This window comes from Astyanax mexicanus, chromosome 20 (genome assembly GCF_023375975.1).
Source record: "Astyanax mexicanus isolate ESR-SI-001 chromosome 20, AstMex3_surface, whole genome shotgun sequence".
Lineage (NCBI taxonomy): Eukaryota > Metazoa > Chordata > Actinopteri > Characiformes > Acestrorhamphidae > Astyanax > Astyanax mexicanus.
Window position 1 is genome coordinate 13,854,563 of NC_064427.1, and position 24,069 is coordinate 13,878,631.

At 38.6% G+C, this 24,069-nt stretch overlaps 1 protein-coding gene across 4 annotated transcripts in view; it reads right to left on the reverse strand.

Annotated features, from left to right (window-relative positions):
• ints2 (integrator complex subunit 2) overlaps positions 1 to 24,069 on the reverse strand; it is a 70,786-nt gene that overhangs the window by 38,600 nt on the left and 8,117 nt on the right. For all 4 annotated transcript variants that reach the window (XM_049468483.1, XM_049468481.1, XM_049468482.1 and 1 more), the window contains exons 6-12: positions 22,914 to 23,044; positions 22,642 to 22,812; positions 22,259 to 22,485; positions 18,586 to 18,711; positions 18,308 to 18,379; positions 9,113 to 9,227; positions 8,704 to 8,772 (exon numbers count right to left, since the gene is read on the reverse strand). In XM_049468483.1, coding sequence (XP_049324440.1) covers positions 8,704 to 8,772; positions 9,113 to 9,227; positions 18,308 to 18,379; positions 18,586 to 18,711; positions 22,259 to 22,485; positions 22,642 to 22,812; positions 22,914 to 23,044 — 911 coding nt within the window. The remainder of the gene's footprint in view (positions 1 to 8,703; positions 8,773 to 9,112; positions 9,228 to 18,307; positions 18,380 to 18,585; positions 18,712 to 22,258; positions 22,486 to 22,641; positions 22,813 to 22,913; positions 23,045 to 24,069) is intronic.

Consider the following 24,069-nt stretch of genomic DNA (forward strand, 5'->3'; position numbering starts at 1 on the left):
AACCACATTTATCCTGCTGAGAGCCTAGCAGTGAGGCATAAAAGGGCACATAAAAATAACCCACATATAGTGTATTAGTTCTGACCTGATTAACATTCAGCCTGTCAAAAGCTTGCTGGAATGTGATTGGCTAACAGTGACCACAAAAGTGTACATATCAAATTTTCCTTTGGTGTACCATTAGTGCATGGACAATAGATGATAACTGCCAAGGCTGAGCTTGATAGCTTGTATGGTTCTAGAGAAACAGCTATCTAGCATTGGCTCTGATACCCTGACGGGGTATCTGAGAATCATGTAATGATCAAAGAACTGAAGTGGTATTAATGTCAGCTTAAGCATTCAAAAGTTATAAGTGTTAGAAGACATTTTGCTGCACCATGGTAGAATCAATTTGCATATGGCAGCCATACTGTTTACAAATTTAAAGACTTTTTAAATAATTATTGAGGAGTAAGCTCCGCTGAGCTGTTTGACACCAAACATGTCATGATTGGTCAACAAGCCAAGGACAAGTTCTCAAAAGTAGCTTTTGCATATTATGCAAATTTGCAAAAAACTTAAGTGGGTGGAGCAATAACAAGAATGACCAAGGTGGCTGACCAGCATGACCAAGAAGGATAAAGATGTTCAACCAGCAAGACCAGCAAGATCAGTAGAGCTTTAATTAAGAATTATTAACCTGTAGCAGTTTCACCAAATGACCACCAGAGCGCAGCAAGAGACCATATATAACCTGCTGAGTGTCTATCAGTAAGAGAAAAATGTTTCTATCAGTGAATTTCTATTTATTACAGAGAGAAGAAAAGTCCAATTTGGCTCCAAATTGGTAGTCATGATCAAGTGGTCTATATATATATATATATATATATATATATATATATATATATATATATATATATATATATATATATATATATATATATATATATGTCTGTAAATTTGTGTGTTGATGGGGTCAAAGGTTCCTGACTTCTGTCCATTTATGTTTGTAAAAAGTGATAAATTCGGTTTGGGGCCTGCAAAATCATTGTTGCTTTTTGGTCATATTAGAGGCAAAACATATCCGATTTGGCTCAAAATTGCATTCAAGATCACAATATTAGTCTATATATGTATGTAAATTTGTGTGTCAATAGGGTCAAAGCTTCCTGTCTTCTGTCTGTTTAGGTTTGAAAAAAGCGGTAATTCAGCAAAATCACTGTAGATTTCCAGCCGTTGTAGAGGGAAAACATGTCCGATTTGACTGACAATTTGCAGTCAAGATCAAAATAGCAGTCTATATGTGTATGAATTTGTGTATTGATAGGGTTAAAGGTTCATGTCTTCTGTCCATTTAGGTTTGAAAATAGCGATAAATAGAATTAATTGAAAATAGTTAATTTGTCACTGTAGAGCCTACTCAAGGCTTATTTGGCTCATTCTTGGCAGATGTACTTAAAATGTCATTGTTAATGAGTGCCTTAAATATTTTTGACATGCCGCAAACATTGACAGAGTTTTGGCGAAATAACGTACATGTTATTTTTTCACGTACATGTTTGATCAAGGTGTTGGGCACACAAAAAGTCAAAATGCCAAATTTTTTTCAATAATTATTTACCTACACGGTCTCAAGATTGCATCAAGACCAAAGTTGATTTGATTGGTTGAATATCCAAGGACTAGTTCAAAAAGTGTGATTTTTACTCTACTAGCCACTGATGCAAAACAATGCATTTTTGGTAAAGACATGTAATTACAAATTTGTAAAGGCTACAGCAGAGCATACAACTTAAAAAGAATCATATGCCTGGGCCACACGTACATTCAGATATAACTGATTTTCTGATATAGCGCCCCCTAGAGGCCAATCAACGCCATATTTTAATAAATGATAGAAGGCTCTCATATACATGTACAGTATAAATGTCGTCCTGATTGGTGATTGTTTAGCCTGTCAAAAGCTTGCTGGAATCTGATTGGCTAATAGCGACCACAAAAATGTACATATCAAATTTTCCTTTGGTAGTCCATTAGGACATAGGCCACAGATGATTCATGTCAAACGAGATCTTGATAGCTTGTACGGTTTCTGAGAAACAGATTTTTAGAGTTGGCTCCGCCCCCTGGGGGCGTATGTCTACCCAGATTGACAGGCTACCTCAGAATCATGTTAGGATCAAAGATCTAAAGTGGCATTAGTGTCGGTTTAAGCTTTCAAAAGTTACAGCTGTAAATTTTGGTGTGCCACGATAAGATTAATTAGCATATGGCAGCCATATTGTTTACAAATTTCAAGATTTTTTCGATAATTATTGAGGGTGGGATTCTGCTGAGTTGTTTAACACCAAACATGTCAGGATTGGTCAAAAATCCACAGACTAGTTCGCAAAAGTAGGTTTTACATTTTATGCTAAACAGCAAAAAACCTAAGTGGGCGGAGATTAGTGGTTCCATTTACCTTTTTGATTTGCCATAAACCAAGGAATCATATAACGAAATAAATTTTGCTCTAGTTATCAGGGCGTGGTAGTTACGAGGTCTAACGCGTTTAGCTTCTGCATTGCGCCCCCATGAGGCCGATCGGGCTCATCTTTTGAATCTGAGTAGCGGTGTAAAGTACTACCATACGACCAAGTCTCAGCCCTGTAGGCATTACGGTTTCTTCTGCCCGATCACTTCTATGGCAGATAAAGAATAAGAATAATAATCAGAACAATTACAATAGGGTTTCTAGAACTGCGTGCTCGAACCCCTAATTAACGAACAAAAAAAAACACACTCGAACTACCATTATCACAAGAAGAGATCCAAAAAGCCCTAAAACAAATGCCCAACAACAAAGCACTTCTACAAACACTTCTGGCCATCTCTATCTCCGTTATTCAATAGAATGAGCTCAGAAATTAAACAAAATGCAAAACTTCCAACCAACATGAAAACTGCAATCATCTCCCTCCATCTTAAACCAAACAAAGATGCCACTCTACCCTCCAGTTACAGGCCGTTATCTTTAATGAATACAGACACAACAATCATAAGTAAAGCACTAGCCAATAGAATCCAAACAGTAATTCATAACCTAATACATTCTGATTAAACTGGGTTTCTCCAAGGTCAACATTCCTCAACTAACATGAGCAGATTACTGAACATAATTGATTACACTTCTCACCAAAAAATACCAAGAGCAGTTGTTACTCTAGATGCAGAAAAAGCCTTTGACAGAGTAAACTGGAAATTCCTATTCACCACACTGCACAAATTTGGGTTTGGAGAATCATTTATTAATTGGATTACGATTTTGTACACTGCACCTAAGGCCACAGTCAACACCAACGGGGTAATATCACAACCCTTCACACCACACCGGGGGACTAGACAAAGACATTTTCCATCTTTATAGAACCACTAGCAGCAACTATACGACAAAATACAAATATTAAGGGAATTAAAACACCAAGCATGGAACACAAAATCAGTCTTTATGCAGACGATATCTTACTATTTCTACAGAAACCAGATATCTCAATAGCAGAAACCATCCAAACAATTGAAAAGTATTCAAAAATATCAGACTATTCTATCAACTGGTCAAAATCCACAGTTCTTCCAATAAACATGAATAAACTGATGAAAAATTTAAAATAATACCCATCCCCATGTGCACAAATTATATCACATATCTGGGTGTTAGAGTTTTCCCCCAACTGTCAGAGTTGTTCAAACTTAACTTCAAGCCATTAACCAAAACAATAAGTGATGACCTCAATCGTTGGACAACACTTTCCATATCACTCATTGGCAGAATAGCTACAATCAAAAATAAATTACCGTATTTTTCGGACTATAAGGCGCACTTAAAAACTTTTAATTTTCACAAAAATTGACAGTGCGTCTTATAATACGGTGCGCCTTTTGTATGGATTTTACTCGTCAGGTTGTAAGGAGCAGTAAACACACACTCCGTGCAGCGTTATAGAGAGTTTCAGTGCTATACAGAGTCCAGAGCCGTGCAGCTCCGAGGCTGGAGCAGCAATAGCATTAGCTAGATGCTAACCGCTAAGCTAGCTAGCTTATTCACTGTTCAGAGATCAGTATTATCTAAATTTTACTCGTCAGGTTGTAAGGAGCAGTAAACACACACTCCGTGCAGCGTTATACAGAGTTTCAGTGCTATACAGAGTCCAGAGCCGTGCAGCTCCGAGGCTGGAGCAGCAATTAGCATTAGCTAGCTTATTCACTGTTCAGAGATCAGTATTATCTAAATTTTACCCGTCAGGTGTAAGGAGCGGTAAACACACACTGCGTGCAGAGCCGTGCCACTCCGAGGCTGGAGCAGCAATAGCATTAGCTAGATGCCAACCGCTTAGCTAGCTAGCTTTTTCACTGTTCAGAGATCAGTATTATCTAAATTTAGTACTTTTAATACTGCTGGAGCAGTATTATTAGAGTTAGATGCTAATCGCTAAGCGTTCACCTTTCAGAGGTGAGTTATCGGCCTGTAAGTCTGTGCTGCTTTGCCTGGCTAGCATTAGCTAGATGCTAAGCGCTAACTCTCTCAGAGGTGAGTTTTATCAGCCTGTAATCTGCTTGTTTACCGTGTTAAAACAAGCTAGGGGGGACGAATCGCTAGCTAATATCTCACTGTTTTACCAGAACACGCAGGATTACTCAGTGTAATGCTGTCGTTTAAGTTTGGGTTAACTTTACTAGTTTAGGTGACTAGCTAGCATGCTAGCGGATAGCTATGCTAACGCTGGTGCAGCAAGCCTTAGTGGACATCTGGAAATCTAAGCTTACTGTAAATAAACTGAAGCACGTTATTCACCCAAATAAACAGTTTTCAGGAGAGGAATCTGTGTAGATTAATATCCAGCACTCGTTTGACTTTGAAAGAGCTAGATTTGTATACTGAGACGCTCCACCGGCAAGAGACCACCCCCGGTGGGGGAAGGGAAACATGGCGCCACCCCTGTTCACTTTGATATAGGCACCCTTTCTAGTGTCACTTAACGCGCCTTATAATGCGATGCGCCCTATGTATGGAAAAATAGCAGAAAATAGGCGTTCTTTGATAGTGCGTCTTATAATACGGTGCGCCTTATAGTCCGAAAAATACGGTACTTATTCTCAATGATTCCTACTCAACCCCCAAACACTTGGTTTCAGTCTCTGAATACTAGTCTAACACAATTATATTGGAAAAATAAACCTCCTAGGATAAAACTCACCACACTGCAGAATTCAAAATCTCATGGAGGTCTAGAAGCACCAATTTTTCACAATTACTTCCTAGCAAATCAGCTCCAATACATTCTAAAATGGATTAAACCCAATAGTATGGACAAATCTTGGATTGACGTAGAGCAAACTTTATGCAAAGATATTCCTGTATCAGACTTGCCATTTATCAGCCAATAAATTAAAAAACACCCTTGCTTTAACAGTCTAACAGCGGCAGCAACTCTGACAGCTTTCCTCTGACAGAAAATTTCACAAGATAACAAATTCTGTAATCTCACCAACCACACATTCCCCCATATGGAAAAACCCAGACTTCATCATCAATAAAAAAACATTAAACTACTCACCTTGGATTGAGAAAGGCATAACACACATCAAGCACATCTATCACAACAACGTCTTAATGTCACTCAAACAACTAACACAGTAGTACGACATCGGGAGAAGTCAATTCTTACAGTACCACCAGATACGATCACTTATAAATTCAAAAATCAATCAAAGTACATTAAACCTGCCTCTTCCAATCTCAGAGTTTATAAACATTAATACTACTACAAAAGCATTATCTAAAATATATAAAATATTATCTCAATTAAATCTCACAATTACCCTGCCCATCAAATAATGGGAAGAATACCTGTTACTAACTCCTGAAGCCGATTTCTGGGTTCAAGTATGCAACAATAATCACCACATGATTAGAAGCACAAACTTACAACTCATTCAGTATAAGACCATCCATAGAGTCCACTATACCACTCACAAAATGTTCAAAATGGGATTCACAAGCTCACCTATCTGTACAAACTGCACTCAAAACACATGTGATAATTACATTCATGCTTTATGGCACTTTACACCCATCAACTAATTCTGGAAAGAAGTCATCACGCTACTATCCCATGGCCTAACCATTTATATCCACCCATCACCATCACTCTGCCTATTAGGAGACACATCAACTACTAACACAACTACCGAAAACAATGAAATCCTCCTGGTGTCGCTAGGTTTTCCTCATGAACTGGAAAACCAAAAATAATATTAACATCCACCACTGTTCCCTAGAAACACTCTCACAACCAATCAAAACCACCTAATCAGACTCAGCCCGGAGACCTCTAATTCAAACACTACAGTAAATTACATTAAAAAAAAAAAATACAAGACCAACAATAGCTAACAAAGAGCCCCCCGTACTAGAGGTGTGCCAAAAAATCGATTCACATAAGAATCTTGATTCTCATTTACTACGATTCAGAATCGATTTAAAATGTCCCAAAATCGATTCTGAGGGGCGGGTTTTAGACTGATTTTGGGCTGGGTATTTTTGTTGGACCTGGCAACCCTGGGGATAGCGCTTGTCCTTTCAAACAGAGATCTTCCAGACACACACAGAGCGTAGGTGTTTGAGAATCACCGGTAAGATGGCAGAACAAGCACTATATTACATTAGATTAACGTGTAGTTTCAATGTTTTATGGCAGAATGCTTCATAACAAGCATAAAAAAGATCGCTAGTAGTTAGTTTCAGTAACTGTTAGCTAGCTAACTAGCTAACTTTCCAGTTCCACCTTAAATAACGCTACAGGTGGCTGCGGGCTGCAGCATTTAAGGCGGAACGGAAAAATAACAATAAGCTAATCAGAGCTAATTTCAGCTCCTCATCACAGAGGAATTAAGGAATGGACCATATGAATTAATTTCTCCACCTCCTGCTCCCTTTCTGAAGAAATACAACGACCTTAAATTAACTAGTTAATCAGCAGCTGCTCCTGAACTTTAGCGCTCCACTGCTATCATCACATCAGCCCAGCAGCGTCACCTACACACCACCGCTAGTAGCCTGGTAATAAAGCAGTGTTATTTATTTATGTATTTATTGTTCATTAACGTCATTGTGATATCCCAGTGATTCCTCTGTCACTGAGGACCCACATTCCTGCACATTTTATTGTTTTTGTAACACATTACCTGCTCCAGGACCAGTGTATATTATGGAGGGTTTTTTTTTCAATAAGATTCATAAGCCAGAAGCAGAAATTTTTATAATTCAAATCGTTTTGAATCAAAAATCGATTTTGAATCGAATCGTGGCCCCCAAAATCGGAATCGAATCGAATCGTGAGATAGTAAACGATTCCCACCCCTACCCCGTACACATACTCTTACATATACATACACACAGAGACACAGACACACCAAAAAAATCAGACAAAATCAGCACGCGTTCATGTCTCTGGTTAGTCATCCAAACAAACAAATAGATAATTTTTTTTCTTTTCTTTTTTCTTCTTCTCTTTATCAGTCTTGCTTTCCAACTTCTTTTCTATTTCTCTTTCCCCCTTTATCTCATCTTCCCCCAATTATCCTCCTTTCTTTCCCCCCCAGCACCCTCTCCTGTATCTTACTTTCAAATCGCTGCAATTGTAAACTCCCTTAACTATACTCACAAAAGACAAAAAAAAAACAAGAAAAGAGACTATTGAAATGTGTAAATAATCAAATAAATAAACAATAAGTTATTAATAGTCCTCCGAAGAGGGGGGGGGGGGGGGGATGGGGGGTGGCAGGCCAACAACAACATTTTTTTTTCCAACAACCAGCTCTCTGGGGCTGCTTGCCAGGGGTTCAGCGCTAGAATGACATGGTACCCTTTCTCTCTATTTTGTGCTCCAGTAATGCTTGTGTAGTACAGTTGTATTAGCCAGCAGTAACTGATTTCCACCATCTAACCAAATGTTTCTGGCTGCAGCTATCTCACCCAAAACTACTCCACTATTTAGCCAAATGCCTTTGGACTCCAACAGGAGTATTTGAACAGCTTTACTACACATTATGGTTATCAGTATTTACCAATGTAACCATTATTCAAAGATTTAAACCTCAACATTTGATTAACAAACATTTTAATATCAGACAAATATAACCTGAGTAAATGCAATAAGCAGTTTTAGAAGATAATTTCATTTATGAAAGGAAAAAAAATCAAATTCAAACCAACCTGGCCCTATGTGACAAAGTATTTCCCCTTAAAACCCATTAACTTGCTTGTACCACACTTGGCGGCAAAAACTGCATCAAGCATTTGTGGCTATGAGTCATTCACATCTCTAAGGAGGAATTTTTGCCCACTCTTCTTTGCCAAATTGTTTTAATCTAGCTACTTTGGAGAGGTTTTGAGCATGAACAGCCACAGCATCCCAGACAGTTTCCAAACTGATAGATGTCAATTGTTTTCTCATTTGTGCTACAATTTCTTTAGATCCGAGTCATAATGTGTATTTGTCCCCTTACAGAGTTATTTTGCATTTACTTTTTTTAGTCTAAAATTGCACAAAACTATCTAAATAATGTGTAAATTATTTGTAGTAATGCATTTCATAACCAAACCTTTTATACTCTGTAAATAACAAAATATGTTTTAAAATGAAGCCTTGCACTTAACAATTTGAGTATTCATTTACGTACCTGCTCAGTGAAGATTTCATGGGTGAAGATAGTCTTCATTTTGTTCAGAGAGCTGGGTTTAATGGCAATCTGAAACAGAAAAAAAAGTTTGTCAGTAAAGGAATAGAAAGCAGAGAAAAAAACTATTTTTAAGCTAGGCCAGGTAATATTTAAAGGTTTACTATCTAACTAATTTAATAAACTATTTTACAGACTTTAACATAAGCCTAAATAAAGCAATTAAATGCTTGCCCTGTTCCAATATATAAACTGGCATTGAACAAAAGGTATTTCTCTTTTGTTTTGCATATCTGCATGTGTACTTTGTAAAGCAATACAAAGAAACTTGGCTAAAACTACTTAATTTTTATTTTATTTATTCTGTGCAGTGCAAGACCTCTGCTTTGCAACACAGATTCTAAAAGCTCACCTTCATTCCCAATGTGGAGCAGACCAGCTCAATGATGGCACTGAGCTGATTGCTATGGAAATACATAGCAACCAGTAATAACATCTCTCCAAAGGATGCAGACACACCTGCAGCACTAGAAAACATTAGGGAGAGAGAGATGCACTAGACAATCTAAGAAGTGATGTACATCTCAATTTCGAAAACACGTTAACACACCAGAGATCAACACACATTAGTTTTATTAGAGAAAATTAATTCTACATATTTTCATGAGGACAATATTTTTGTCCTAGACAATAGAGTTTTCAGAACATAATGACAAAAGAACTCCCTAAAAATACAACTATTTGCTTTCAAATACAGGTGTAAACGAGTGTTTGCCACCTTCATGATTTCTTATTTTTGTGAATGTATGTCACTATTAAATGTTTCTGATCATCAAACAAATTTAAATATTAGTCAAAGACACCATAAGTAAACAGTTGAGATATGGTGGTAGTATTGTGGTGGTAGTATTTTGATAGTCTTGGGGTGTTTTGCTGCTACAGGACCTGTAAGACTTGCTGTGATGAATGGAATCATGAATTCTGCTGTCCACCAAAAAGGAGGAGAATGTCCGGCCATCGGTTTGTGACCTCAAGCTGAAACGAACTTCGGTTCTGCAGCAGGACAATGATCCAAAACACACCAGCAAGTCCACCTCTGTTCCGACATGAATCCTATTCAGAAGCTGTGGCATGACCTTAAAAAGGCGGTTCATGCTCAAAACCCTCCACTGTGGTGAAATTACAACAATTCTGTAAAGATAAGTGGGCCAACATTTTTCCACAGAGATGTGAAAGACTCATTACAAGTTACTGTAACTTGATTGCAGTTGTTGCTGCTAACAGTGGCCCAACCAGTTATCAGGTTCAGGGGGCAAACACTTTTTCACACAGGGCCATATAGGTTTGGATTGTTTTTTTGTGTTTACTAGTGTTGTCTTTGACTAATATTTAAGTTTGTTTGATGGTATAAAACCTTTAATAGTGACAAACATGCAAAGAACAAATCATCAAGGGGCAAACACGTTCACACACTGTATGTGTCATATTTAGGTATGTCACAATACCTAAACAAACTAACTAAGCTAACAGGCCTTCACTACCAACATCTTAAATATAAGATCTTTAAAACATCAGTGCAGACATTGACAATAAATCCATGTAAAAACTGATTATAGTAGTCCTAAATCTTACCTAAAATTAATTTAAGCAACGCAGACACTCTATAAACCAGCGTTTCTTAACCAGGGTGGTGCCTGGCTTTATCGGGGGTGCTGTCAAAATATTCTGTTACGAAAAATGCAGCTCACTGGACACCTTATGAATCATAATTATGTATTACACATGCCCATTTCCTTACGTGACTAGGGTGTATCCCAATTCAGAGGCAGAATACTCTAAAGGATGCTGAGGCCACACACAGAACTGAAATGAGACTGTGTACTAGTCGAGCAGCTGTGACACAATCTGCCTTCGATTGCGGCCTCCGAAGGATGCAGCCCCTAAATTGGGACACACTGCATATAACCTCATTTAAACAGTGTTTTTTCCCTATGCAATGCACCACCAGAGCTAAGCTAGCTAGAATGGAACGTTTTTTTAAAAGAAAGGCTGCAAATCAGATAACTCTGAATTTGAGCCATCAACTTCTTCATCCTTTGGTAGTCCAGCAGTGAATGTCGTGTGCAAACTGGGCATTTTGAGCCTAACTTATATCGAGAACTAGTACAGGGAATGACTGAAGGCTGTGTCTTATCTCACATCAATTCCTTTAATTTCATCTGTTTAAATTCTGCCTTTTCGCCATCACTACTTGTCTATGTACTTGCATATATATACAGCCAATCTGCTTCCCTAAAAAAAAGAGAGCATGGGATGGCCATTACAGCTTAAAAAGCCAAACAGTAATATAAAAACACAAATTATTTAGTAAAGACAAACTTGAAAGAGTTTCAAATCAATCACATACAGTTAGCCAGGAGAACTAAACAGTAGGGATGCACAGATACCCCTTTTTCCTTACCCATACCAGCTTTCATGGTATCTGCTGATACAGAGTACTGACACCGACTGTCTTATCCTGAATAAGATATAATAACCTGATTGGTTGCTCCCCAGTTTCCACCTTTTTTTGAAAGATCTGTTAAGATGATTGGCTGCAGTAGATAATGATTGACAAGGAGCTTCTGTTGACGACTTAAAATTATTCAATTGAACATGTAATTATCAAAATATGGTTTTAAAAAAATTAGGCACTTTTCATATTTTCTATTTATATTTTTTATTACAAGATATTGTGCAGTGTTTCTTGAAGAGCCTCCTACCCACCTACGGCAGATTTCTCTGCTCTTTCAGAGTTTTGAGTCCCAACCTCTCTCTCTGCATAACGTGCCACCTGATTGGCTGACAGATTTCACTCAAATGCACGTTACAATGCAGTAACTGAAGGCATACGGTTTTAATACTGCTTTAAAACAAAAATATTTTTCTGGCTCAAATTTCATCAAGCACTCTTTGGACCTAAATGAGGAATACAGGTGCCTGGTTTGATGGATCTACTGATATGTGGAGCGATTTTGAAGCCAGGAAACAGTATATATATATATATAAAAAACTTATAACATATCAACGAGTAACATGAATGTACCTTAACATAACGACAGCACTGGAGTGCTGATTATTAGGAATGTGTGTGGTTAGTTTATAAAACAGACAATTCTGGACTTAATACAGGCTTTATGTAAGTAAGAACAGCGCTGAGAAGTTTATAAATAAAATGTCAATAGCTTGGTAAGAAGAACTGGCAACATCTCTGCTGTTCAGAAGCTAAGATGCACAACAAAATGCAAATGTTTATGCCTTTTTATTGATTAATTCCCTATAGTTTTGATACAAGAAATCCTTGTTGAAAATAATTTAGTAAGTACTAATTATGAAATTATTACTATTTCTTTATTCATTTCTATTTGTGTTTGCAGTTTGGAAATGTATGTTGTGAATTTAAAAATATAACTTATCTAAATAAATGGGGCGCCGAGTGGTAAAGCGGTCTAATGCGCTGTCACTATGAGCGGGAGGTCGCAGGTTCGAACCTCCCCTCATGCAGCTTTGCCATCAGCTGCCGGTGCTCAGAGGGAGCAAAATTGGCTCTGCTCCCTCTGGGGTGGGTAGATGGCGCTCTCTCCCAATCACACTTAAGGTGGCGCTGGGCGGCACGAGGCGTCTGAGAGCGGATGAATCGGAGCCTGGCCGCTGTGCTTTTCTCCGAGCGCACTGTGATGCTGCTCAGGCAATGATCAGGGGTGATAGTGAAAAAAAATCCTGAGCCTGAACTTTTTTTTCCTGTTCCAACAGGGTGAGGAAGGGGGGGGGGGGGGGGGGGGGGTTGTTGGGGAGGGACAACAGACTGCATATGTGACGTAACATAGGCATAAATGTTGACACATTATTCAAACATTTAATAGTCTGTGTATAACCTTATTGTCAAGTGACACATTTTAGATAACGTTTTCATTTTCATATTTACATTTTCTCCACTCTTTTTTTCTACTGAGAGCTCTTCTTAAGATGGTGTCCTTGTGTAAAATAATGTAACTTTATGTTTCATAGAGATTTTTATAAACGTCAGGACATGTGGTCTTACTGTGAACTACAAATGAACAGAAGTCAGGTTACAGCAGTGTTTCTCAACCCTGATCCTGCATATTCTACTGCATATTAACACTGTTCTGTATATTCTTCTGCATATTAACACTGTTCTGCAGATATTCTTATGATTTTAGCCGATCTGATTCAGGAGTTTAGGGTTAAGCAGTTTATCAGAGCTGTGTGTGCAGGGCCGCTGCTAAGGTTTTGGAGGCCCTAAGCATAACTGGTCAGGAAGTTTTTAACTTACACAAATATTGCACTGGACAAGTTTTTGTATAGAATGGCCACATACACTTTAAAAATGGTTAAACATGCGCAAGATTTAGCGCCTCCATGCATTTTTTGATTATTTATTTGACTGGAAAATGTCACATCTGGCAACAACCAACAGAGCAAACCAAGCCGTGCCATTTCAGGCAATAGGGGTGGGGGCATTATATTATGCACAAAAATAATAACGTGCCGCTTTTAAGTAGTAGAGTAGGTGCCCCATGCAATGTTTAAAGACAAAAAAGATGAGCGTATCATAAATAATTCACATTGGGTTTTAAATTTAATAATGTCATAATTTCAACACATTTCATTCTCAGTCAATTTGGCTCCCTGCAACTGCAAAATGGTTGAGGCCTAACGCTGGCTGCGTTGTCTGCGTATGCAGAGCAGCGGCCCTGTGTGTGTGGATGAAACTGGTGAAACCGGTGAAACTGCTCACTTACAAGAAGCTGCAGTTCCTCATCCAACCACTAGTCGGAGCTGCAGCAGCACAAGCCCCCGCTGTCTTTACTCAGTCACAGCTACAGCCCAGCCACGGGCTACAGAGCTCAGCTCAGCCAGTCTGGAGCGTTTTTTTTACACGTTTTTTTTTTAAGTTCATCTGTGTAGGAAAAGGTTTTAAAAACGGATAATACAGCTCTCTACAGTTCACCTTTCAGCCAAAGCAGCTAACAGCAGCAGTTGTCACGGAGGCACTGCTCGGATTACATTATAAACAGGTCAGTTAGCGCGCTGCTAACCTCAGGATGTTTATAACTACGGAGTTTAGTGGACACACCACGGCTGCAAGGTTAGACTGTTGAAGGCTACTGAAGACTATTAAAGGCTATTGGAGGTTATTGAAAGGGTTATTGGAGCAGAAATCAGTAAAGGCTGGTTAGATAAGTGATTCACCTCCTCGTCCTTTACTGCGGTGAAACTGCGACTAGCGCTGTCACAGTGATGTTTATTTAACGTCATTAAAACTGATTTTGTCACGTATTGTCTTATAAATATTTACACAGAACTTATATCTCTCATAAAAAGCGTTTATTTTGGTCAGTAACACTCGTGTTTATTTACTAGCAGCGTAAATTACCAGTGTTTGCTTTGGTGTGGATGTTATTAGGGGAATCTGTACCAGCCAGGTTTGCCAGGCACCTGTGTGGCATTAATGTGGCATTTGGCCCCGCCCAAGATCGGTATCGGCGATCGGCCCATCGTGGTGAAAGACGACCGGCGATCGGAATCGGCCCCAAAAACACTGATCGGTTCAGGAGGTGTAAAAAAGGAGGTGAATTTTGGCAGTGCATCTGCGATTCTTTTGCTCTCTGCCCGTTTCTTTCGTTTAGCACAACCACTTTCATAACTCCGCTTCATTTTCACTGTGACAGCTGTCACTCTAGGTGAAAATCAAGATCAGGTGAAAATCTAGGTGAAATGATTGTGGAATTGTGGAAAACACAATTTTAGTTCAGTGATCAGGGTTAAGAAACTGCTTTAAACTACAAACATAAAGTACTGTACTAAATTCTGACTATCCACTACATCTGGCTTCTAGCTAATTAGCTATATTCATTTTCTCCTGTAATCCTAAACTAATAACGACAGTGAAATATGTGAAATAGTGATTAGCTGATCAGGTACAGGGCAAGTTGAACATTACATATATAGTTTATTTATTTTCTAAAACCTTGACTCCCTATCAAGCTAACTCACTAACACAGCTGCAGTTTATTAATCACAGTGGGTTTAATCTGTGTGCTGATACAAGAAGTGTATTTTTAACCAGCTATCAGAAACATATCATCACAGTTTACGTGTTTAGCCTACCGTTATCTTTTTTTGAGAAAAATCTCCGTATATCCAGATCTGTTTTTAAATCAGCTGAAGCTGCTGCGTCCGATCCCGCTGCTAAATCTCACAGCAAGGGAGGGGCTTCCCCCGCTCCTCCGCAGTTTCTACTGAGAGGCGGGACTTAATACCTGAACCGGCTCTATTTATTTATTTATTTATTTTATTTATATATATATATATATATTTTTTTATAGAGCCACGCTACGCCGGATTTCCGGCGCGGCGCCGGAACGCTATCACCCCTGAATGATTCATCTGCAGCAGCTCGAAAAAAGGTTGATTGACTTCACACGTGTCGGAGGAGGCGTGTGCTCGTTCGCATCCTCCGAGGGTCACGGGCATCACCGGTGATGGGGACAAACAAAGGGGTGGGACAATTGGATAGCCAAATTGGGAAAAAATGGGGAAAAATCAGGAAAAAAAAAAAAAACTTATCTAAAAAAGAAAATTAATTGGTCACTCACTATTAAGTGAAAAGTCTTGTTTTCTCTTGTGTATTTTTAATTACTCTTTAAGCAAACAAATAAGTTTTATCTGATTATTCGATTAATCGAATACATTTTTCAGTAGAGTACTCGATTACTAAAAAAAATCGATAGCCGCAGCCCTAATATTAAGCCTATAATTATTCATAAATACAGCCAGATATTAATTATGATATTTTTCAGGCCCGCAAGCAGGCCAAGGCATGTTAAGAGGTTAAGACTGTTACTCAGGCAAGAATTAATTATTTAGATGGTTATTTATGTAGCTGGCTCGTGTATTCAGATCTGTATTGTGTACACTGATATAGGAGTTCCAAAGTTACTCACCAGGAGATAGCGTTCGCTCCATAGTGTTAGCGTTCGGCTCGGTTAGCAGGTTAGTCAGGTTTGGTTGTTTATCCTTTGCTGTTTGAGCAGAAAGGCACGCTGCTGCTGCAGTAGCAGCTTTTGCTATTTTTTACTGCTCCATTTTGTCTGTACGTTCTACCCGCGCTGTTTACCCTGCTATTTTTTACTTCCGCATTCCAAACCCTGGAAATGGTATTGGCCGATACCCACTGCCGATACCGATACTGTGTGTATTTGTAGTGCCAGTATTTGTAATCCTACTAAACAGCATCCAGGAAAATAATGGTGTTATAATGGTATTATAAGCAACCAACTTTTTTTTTTTTTTTTGCTTTTATAATTATTGGAACAAAAATGTAATATGACAGGAGATTTATTTGGTCATAGAGACTTTTTATAACTGAACGTTTTTGCCATTATAAGTTTAATATGCTCATCGCCTAGTAAAATTAGGCAAAAAAATTGTGTAGAGAAGAGAAATAACCTGCTTTTAGAGTCACTGAGAAAACATTAAAGATCTCAGACTAATATTAGGGAAACTAAAACAGAGCTAGGAAATTGTCCTGTCCGTGCATCTATGCCCTGTTTGTGCATCTTAAAACACATTGAAGTGTGCGTCAAGTGTGTTTTTATCAACCCAGCTACACTGATTAAGTGTGCTTCTCCTCTAAACACACTAACAAAAAAAACTGTTTCCCAGCTTACAGAAATAATGATAATTTAGCCGCTTTACTCATGAGCTGGGCAAACAGCCCCGGAGATCGGCTCGCTCCACGGCGCTGACGCCGGGCAAACAGCCCCGGAGATCGGCTCGCTCCACGGCGCTGACGCCGAGCAAACAGCCCCGGAGATCGTCTCGTTTCACAACGCTGACGCCGCGCAAACAGTCCCGGAGATCGGCTCACTCCACAACGCTGACGCTGGGCAAACAGCCCTGGAGATCGGCTCGCTCCACGGCACTCACGCCGCGCAAACAGCCCCAGAGATCGTCTCGTTTCATAACGCTGACGCTGGGCAAACAACCCTGGAGATCGGCTCGCTCCATGGCGCTGACGCCGGGCAAATAGCCCCGGAGATTGTCTCGCTCCACGGCACTGACGCCGCGCAAACAGCCCCAGAGATCGTTTCGTTTCACAACGCTGACGCCGCGCAAACAGCCCCGGAGATCGTCTCGTTTCACAACGCTGACGCCGCGCAAACAGCCCCGGAGATCGGCTCGCTCCACGGCACTGACGCCGCGCAAACAGCCCCGGAGATCGTCTCGTTTCACAACGCTGACGCCGCGCAAACAGCCCCGGAGATCGTCTCGTTTCACAACGCTGACGCCGCGCAAACAGCCCCGGAGATCGTCTCGTTTTACAGCGCTGACGACGGGAAAACAGTCCCGGAGATTGGCTCCTCCACGGCGCTGACACCGGGCAAACAGCCCTGGAGATTGGCTTGTTCCCGGCACTGGCTGCCGCCGGCCAAAGAGCAACTGGTTGGGGGACGCTGCCGCCGCGTTAACAGTTCCGGGATCTATTTATCTTAAAAGCATTTTGTACATGTATTATTACTAAATAAATCCAAAAATTGGCTTTTAGCATAGCTAGCTTTCCTGCTGTCCATATAAAAAACAAAAAAAACAAAACAAAGAAGTGGTAAAACTATGTGACATCTGGGGGCAAAAAGAGCTGGTTCCTCGTGAGCCAACTTCTCTTGGATTACGAGAAAGAACCGAAATTTGTTGTCACACATACGTAGAGGCGCAAACGAATTATATAAAATATATATGTATATAATATTTTACACTCTGCATTTTTTTTGGCGAATTTATTTAGTCAGATAGTTATTTGTTGTAAACTAAATGCAGCTACATTTTCAAGCACTTTCTCCAAATTTCCGGCACTTTAAAATTCAAGCATTTTCCAGGATTTCAAGCAACCATATGAACACTGTGTAAAGGTATTAACTAGAAACTGAAGTAAGGGATAGTCATAAAATCACAGGCTCAAAATCTAAAAAAACGTAAATGATTTGCTCAAACATTATATGTTTTTTTTTTTTTTTTTTTTTTTACAAAATTTAATTTCTCAGTCAATAAACAGAAACGCAAAGATTTGTAACAAATTTCCATGACTTTTCCAAAACTTTCTGGGTATTTTTATTTTTACAAAACTCAGTAAGGATTTTGAGCCCACACTGAAATAAAATACCAATCAGGGATGCGCATCAGATATGTGCCATTTATCTTGAGGCTGCGACATGCCCAGGCAACGCTGAAGGATCCTGGTTCATGCAATCACTGCATGAGATTTACTGTCAAAAGCCTATAACACAGACTGACACGCCATGTCAGCCTGTCAGGGTCCCCCAATATCAGACAATGTGAATGAGCTAAAATACATGCACATTAATGAAGAGGCCAATATCGAGAGGAGTTATTGCAGTCACGTACATTTTACAAAGTCAGTAACCTAATTATCGCGACAGGCCTAGTCCAATTCTACACTTTGTCATATTTGAAACACTTTTTTATTTTTTTACTTTTGCATTTGTATCACACAAATATATTAAAGTCCATTGATACATTGCTTTACCTCTCAAAGTACTCTTCCTCCTTAATCATCCAGCTGAGCCACATCACCATCAGTTGCTCTTGTTCTGGAGTACTAAGAATACATAAAGGTCAGACAGAAAAACACTGTGTATCATTTTCAGTGAATATGAAAACCATGGTCATTGTTGTCATGTAGAATGTATGTGTGCAGAAAGACATGCCACAATTAATTAAAAGGTTCTTAATATATTCATTTATAAAAACAAGCTTCAATTTAATATTAAGTATTCAAAAGGTACACATGCAAGAAAACAATACCTAACAAGTGTAGGGAAGGCAAGTAATTTACAGAAGGACAGGGAGACAAAGCGTACTCCAGCAGCAGTAGCAGGGGGGCGACTGGTCATCAGCTGGAGAAGTTGCTCAGCCTCCTCATCTGTGGGTCTAGGTGTGAGAATCGAGATCATGACTATACAACAATGTACATCCATCACACTCACTGCATTAAAATAGTAAGCACATTAGAGCTGGGCGATATGGAAAAAAATCTTATCACGATATAGTTTTCCATATCAGTCGATATCATACCTGTCAAGTCTCCCGTTTTGGCCGGGAAACTACCGTATTTTACTCCTCTTTCCCGCTGTCCTCCCGTATTAGTATTTTCCCGTAAATTTCCCGTATTTTATTAAAATAAAAAAATATATATTATTGAGGATACAGGGCACTGACCGCTCTGTGTCTCTTAACCAATCGTGGAGCCGGTTCAAGGAGAAAGTCCCGCCTTTCAGGAGAAACAGCCAATCAGCTTGCAAGGAGGGTCAGTGTGGGGAAGCCCCGCCCTCCTCGCTGTGAGTTCAGGCAGCTAGTTGGAGCTGCTGATGTTAAAACATACATGCAGCGATTTTTCTAAAAGAAAGGTAACGGTAGTCTAATCATGGAAACTGTGATGAGATTTTTCTGATAGCTGCTTAAAAATACTCCGAAATAAAACACACAGATTAAACGTCTTAAAATAAAAAAAATTACAGCTTGTGACTCAGTTTAACTAGAAATGTGGAGAGGACCGACATTAACTGAACTGATCAGGTGTGGAGTGATCAAAAGGAAGAAGTATTAATTAAAAATTATTGTGTAGGCCCCTTAGGACTAATTTTTACTGATGGAATATATCTGGTCCATGTCCTTTTAGTAAAAGCTCATAATACCATTTTTAGGTCACCAACAGTCATTTTGCAGAATTTGTGCACTCTTTGTTCAATTTTAAATACATTAAATAAATAAAAAATATATCATATAAAAGAGTGCATTTATTACAAAAAAGACATGAAATCTTAAGTAAAAAAAGATATAGAAAAGGCTTTTTAATTTGGCTGTATTAAAAGAATGACATATGTAGGAATGTCCACAACATGTTCAGAATCTGATAATCTAACTGTAGTGTGTAAGTGGTTCACATGTGGTTATTTTAGATTTTTTGTAAACCTGTTTTAAAATATAAGAGATACTGAACCTTCGTTGGGCTTGTGGGACGGCTTTAAGCGGACAGAGGAAAATATCCCTTATTTTTAAATCTAAAACTTGACAGGTATGGTCGATATCGATATGCATCACAATATAAATCAAATCACTTTCTTTCACACTTAAAAGGTTTGTTTTTACTCATTAGTGAGAGAATAAGGGAGTTATGGACAAAAGTTTTATCACAATTTTTTTTCTGTATCTCGATAATTATTATGGCTGGCCCGAATAGTGTTTTTTGAGCTCCAGATAATTAGGCAGTAACAGTGATGATAGTAACGGCCTTAAAATAAACAGCGTTACTAACGCCGTTACTTTTTTTCAGTAACGAGTAATCTAACTAATTACTCTGATTGTAACTATAAAGCCCTTACCATTTCCGACACCCCGATACTGCAAGTTATTTTAGCAGCTGAATTAACTTCGCGCTTACAGACAAAGGGCTCTATCATACACCCCATGTATGGCACGTTGCCATCATACACCCCGTCAACAGTCTATTTTTACGCCTTGCAGCGTCCTAAGAAAAATCTTGGCGGCGGAAAAAACCCTTTCCGCGATTGATCACCCTGCGCTCCAAAATATGAAATGGAAAATTAAAAGTGAAAAGCACTTTGACTTAACATAAATTTATTTTATTTAACTTTGCTATTACTTTCACTTTTATATCTGAAAAATAAAGCACATTGCCACCCTGGTGTCTGGTGCTGCCCGTCAATTATATAAAACTTAAAACATTTGAAATACACAGAAATATAAAGCTATATGTTAGCGTTTGTTTCTTATCACCAGGGCGAATGTATTAAAATATTAAATATATTAATTCATGAATTCAAATCTTGTCCAGCTCTCTAAAATGTCAGGCACGCAAAGCGTTGCTTGGTGTAGCGCGCGTGGCATTGCGTGCAGAATTACATCTCTCTTCTTAAAAAATAAAAAAAAATTTAATAAATCAGGTCGGACAAGTGTAGTAAAATTCATCTTATTAAATTTACTAAATAATTAATCAAGAGAAATCAGGCAAAATGCGCTGCGCCTCTCTCTCTCTCTCTCTCTCTCTCAGTGCGGCGCTAAATTCAGCGCGAGGCTAGAAATAATAATAATAATAATAATAATAATAATATAAAACTCAGTTTAGTTAAATAAATTAAGATGAGTGAGGACCTGTAAAGTTAATCAAATATTGTCAAATATTAAGGATAGTTTGAGTTTTTGGTGAGCTGTTTTCATGATTTGAAACTGAAACCAACCTACACTTTCATTATTCTGCAAAACGCCTGTGATTGTTTTAAATGAGTTTTTTAATGGATTGTTGTTTTTGTCCATTCTATTGTTTTGTTAATATATACATTTTTCCTTTGAATGTGGTTTGGTTTGTTTATTTTGTATCCCCAGACGCCTATTTGGTTTTTCCGTTTCTTTTCAGTATTAAAAGTCTTAGTAATTTTATTTGGTCCTGTGTAGTGTTTCGTTTCTTATTTTTTGAAATTCGTTAGATTATGTTTTTGTCAACATTTTGGGTTTATTTTCGTTTCTTATTTTGTAATAATAATAGTAATTACATCATTTATGTTCTTTTGTTAATTTTTTTTATGGGGCGAAGTAACGCAATAGTTACTTTTACTGGTAACTAATTACTTTTATAGTGGAGTAACTTCGTTAGTAAATCAGTTACTTTTTTGGAGAAGTAACTAGTAACTATAACTAATTACTTTTTCAAAGTAACGTGCCCAACACTGGGCAGTAATTGGTAGTGAATATTCAAATATTAGTTTTTTTTTTTTTTTTAAAGACTGATTAAAAACTAACTAAATCACAGCAAAATTTTCAACAGACCCCGGGTCCACGGACCCCCGGACCGCGGAATTTCTGCTGCCTAACACTAGGCTTCCCCGCTGTGTTTGCAGAGCAGAAGCACTGCTGCATTACGGCTATTTCAGTTTAATGATTGTGCAGTGCACAATATTACTGATTTTGTATTTTTGCACTTGGGCTATTAGCTCAATATTAAATATTTTGTTTGTTTAGAAATTATTTTATATTCTTAAACCATATTAATTATATTAGATTAGAGGAAAGTCATTTAGACATCATTCTTAGGGTGTTTTTGTCCTGTTACCACTCTGCAAAAAAACTCTTCTTTTAATCCCGCGCCCGCCACATACACATTTTTGCCGTCCTAAAATAAATTGAATTAATTACATTTAGTGCTTAAAATTTACTTAAAAATGCGCTGAACAGTGCGGCCCGTCTCTTCCCACAGTTCAGCGTGATTACGTGCTGCGGCTGTTTGCAGCACTACTTAGACGGGAAATGGAAATGAATGTTTATCGAATTCTATTGCACAGGCTTATCATCTTCATCGAGGGAAAAATTATCGATATCGTTATATCGTCCAGCACTAAAGCACATACATATGCAATTTTTACACAGATTCATTTTTAAAGTGTCACTGTACAGTTGGCAATACCTAAGTCCAGCAATGCCCATAAGAGCGCAGTAGAGTCTAAGTAGAGCGCTGGCCTTCACCACGTGTTCCTCTCTCAGACCTGAGTAGCCTGAAGTGCTCTCCATCTCAGAACCCAGCTCTGAGTCATTGGGCACATGCGTACTGCGTGAGCGAGGTAGGATGGCCACTAGCTCCAAAAGCAGCTGTCTGCGCATCTGCCACAATACAGAACTACTCTCTCTCTTTCTCTAAAATGATAAAGGGAGAGAGCAAGAGAAAAGAAAGAAATAAAGAAAGAAAAAGATCTATTGTTTCAGTGCAAATGGGACAAACATGCCAAAATTACACACCCACCAAATATACACCCAGATCTGGATAGCATTAGTTTAGATGTACAAATGCACCTGTTGCCCATTGCGAATAAACATGCTGAACCAGGTGCGCACTTTCCCATTGGTGCCCAGTAGCAACCCACTGACATATGACACCAGTGGACTAACTGCCTCATCTGTACTGTCTGGTTTATAGTCTAGTGTTAGAGCCACTCCCAAACCTGGCAGGTGACACTCCTCCATCTGAGGGGAAAAAGAGAGAGATCATGACAGTGTTTAACTGAGGTCACCTTATGCTACTTTAGTGGTAAAGCAGCTAATTTTTCACAGCAAAGGAAGCTCACCACCATAGCTCTGATGTTCAGTGCTTGAGATGGGTTCATCTGACACAGCTGCCTAAGAGCTTCGGTTCTGCGTCTCCCTCCCACACTCTCCTCATCTTGCCGCTCACCATTTTTTATAAGACTGCGGCACACTGGGGGAAAAACAAATATTAACAGGTATACACATTCTAAACCTCTTTCATTCATGTCCTCAAAACTGGTTATATAAAAGTTATATAAGATATAAGTTGTTTTTTTCTCTCATGGTATTGTGTATACTCTGAAAAACTGCATAAGGCTCATGCATTGGTTGAGCAAGTCAGAGAGGCTAACATTTCCAAAAGCAACTTGTTCCCAAAATAAAACTACTCTCTTTCTTTCTCTGAAGTAAGAATGGGAAAGAGAAAGAATGAAAAAAGAGGGATACAATATAGTCAGAATGGAAACAAACTGGATAAGAGAATGGACATTAGAGTAAGAAAATTGATCGTAGTTTTATTACCAAATTTTCAGCCAAAGTTTCTCTAATTTAGTATATTTTGAGAGCCGATCAGGTCATATTCATGAGTTATGGTTTGTAGCGTCACTGTGCAAGTCTTCAAACTTAAGGAGCTCCTTGATCAAAGGAACTTGCAGTTCCTTGTTCAACTGTGGGATGGAACTAAGAAGCTAGTATACAGGTACAAACAATGTCTGTGCCCGAAATACACAAACTGCTGCCAACATTCTTCCACAGGGTGTCTACAGGTTTGACCAAGTGAAAATTAAGACATTTTAAAACTTGTTAATACCCTTTTCCAAATAAAATTAAGAACAACTCGCAAGATCATACACGTTAAAATAAAAAACAATTGATTATATACGTTTAATCTAGCTGCTTGAAAACTTCAAATGTGAATGCACAAGACAGACAATACAAAATTAAAACACTGAAAACAGCATAATACAATACACGCTCACACGCGCGCACACACACAAACACACACTAGGTAATTTTCCTCTGATTCACACTCCAGCTCACGCTCAACCCCTTTCAGTTCTGATACTTTTTTTCTGAAACGCGCTCTAAGGATGTTGGTTTGATTTTGTGATCATATATATATATATATATATACACACACACATATATATATTTAATATATGTATTATTTATTCACTCTTATCTGTATTAGGTATT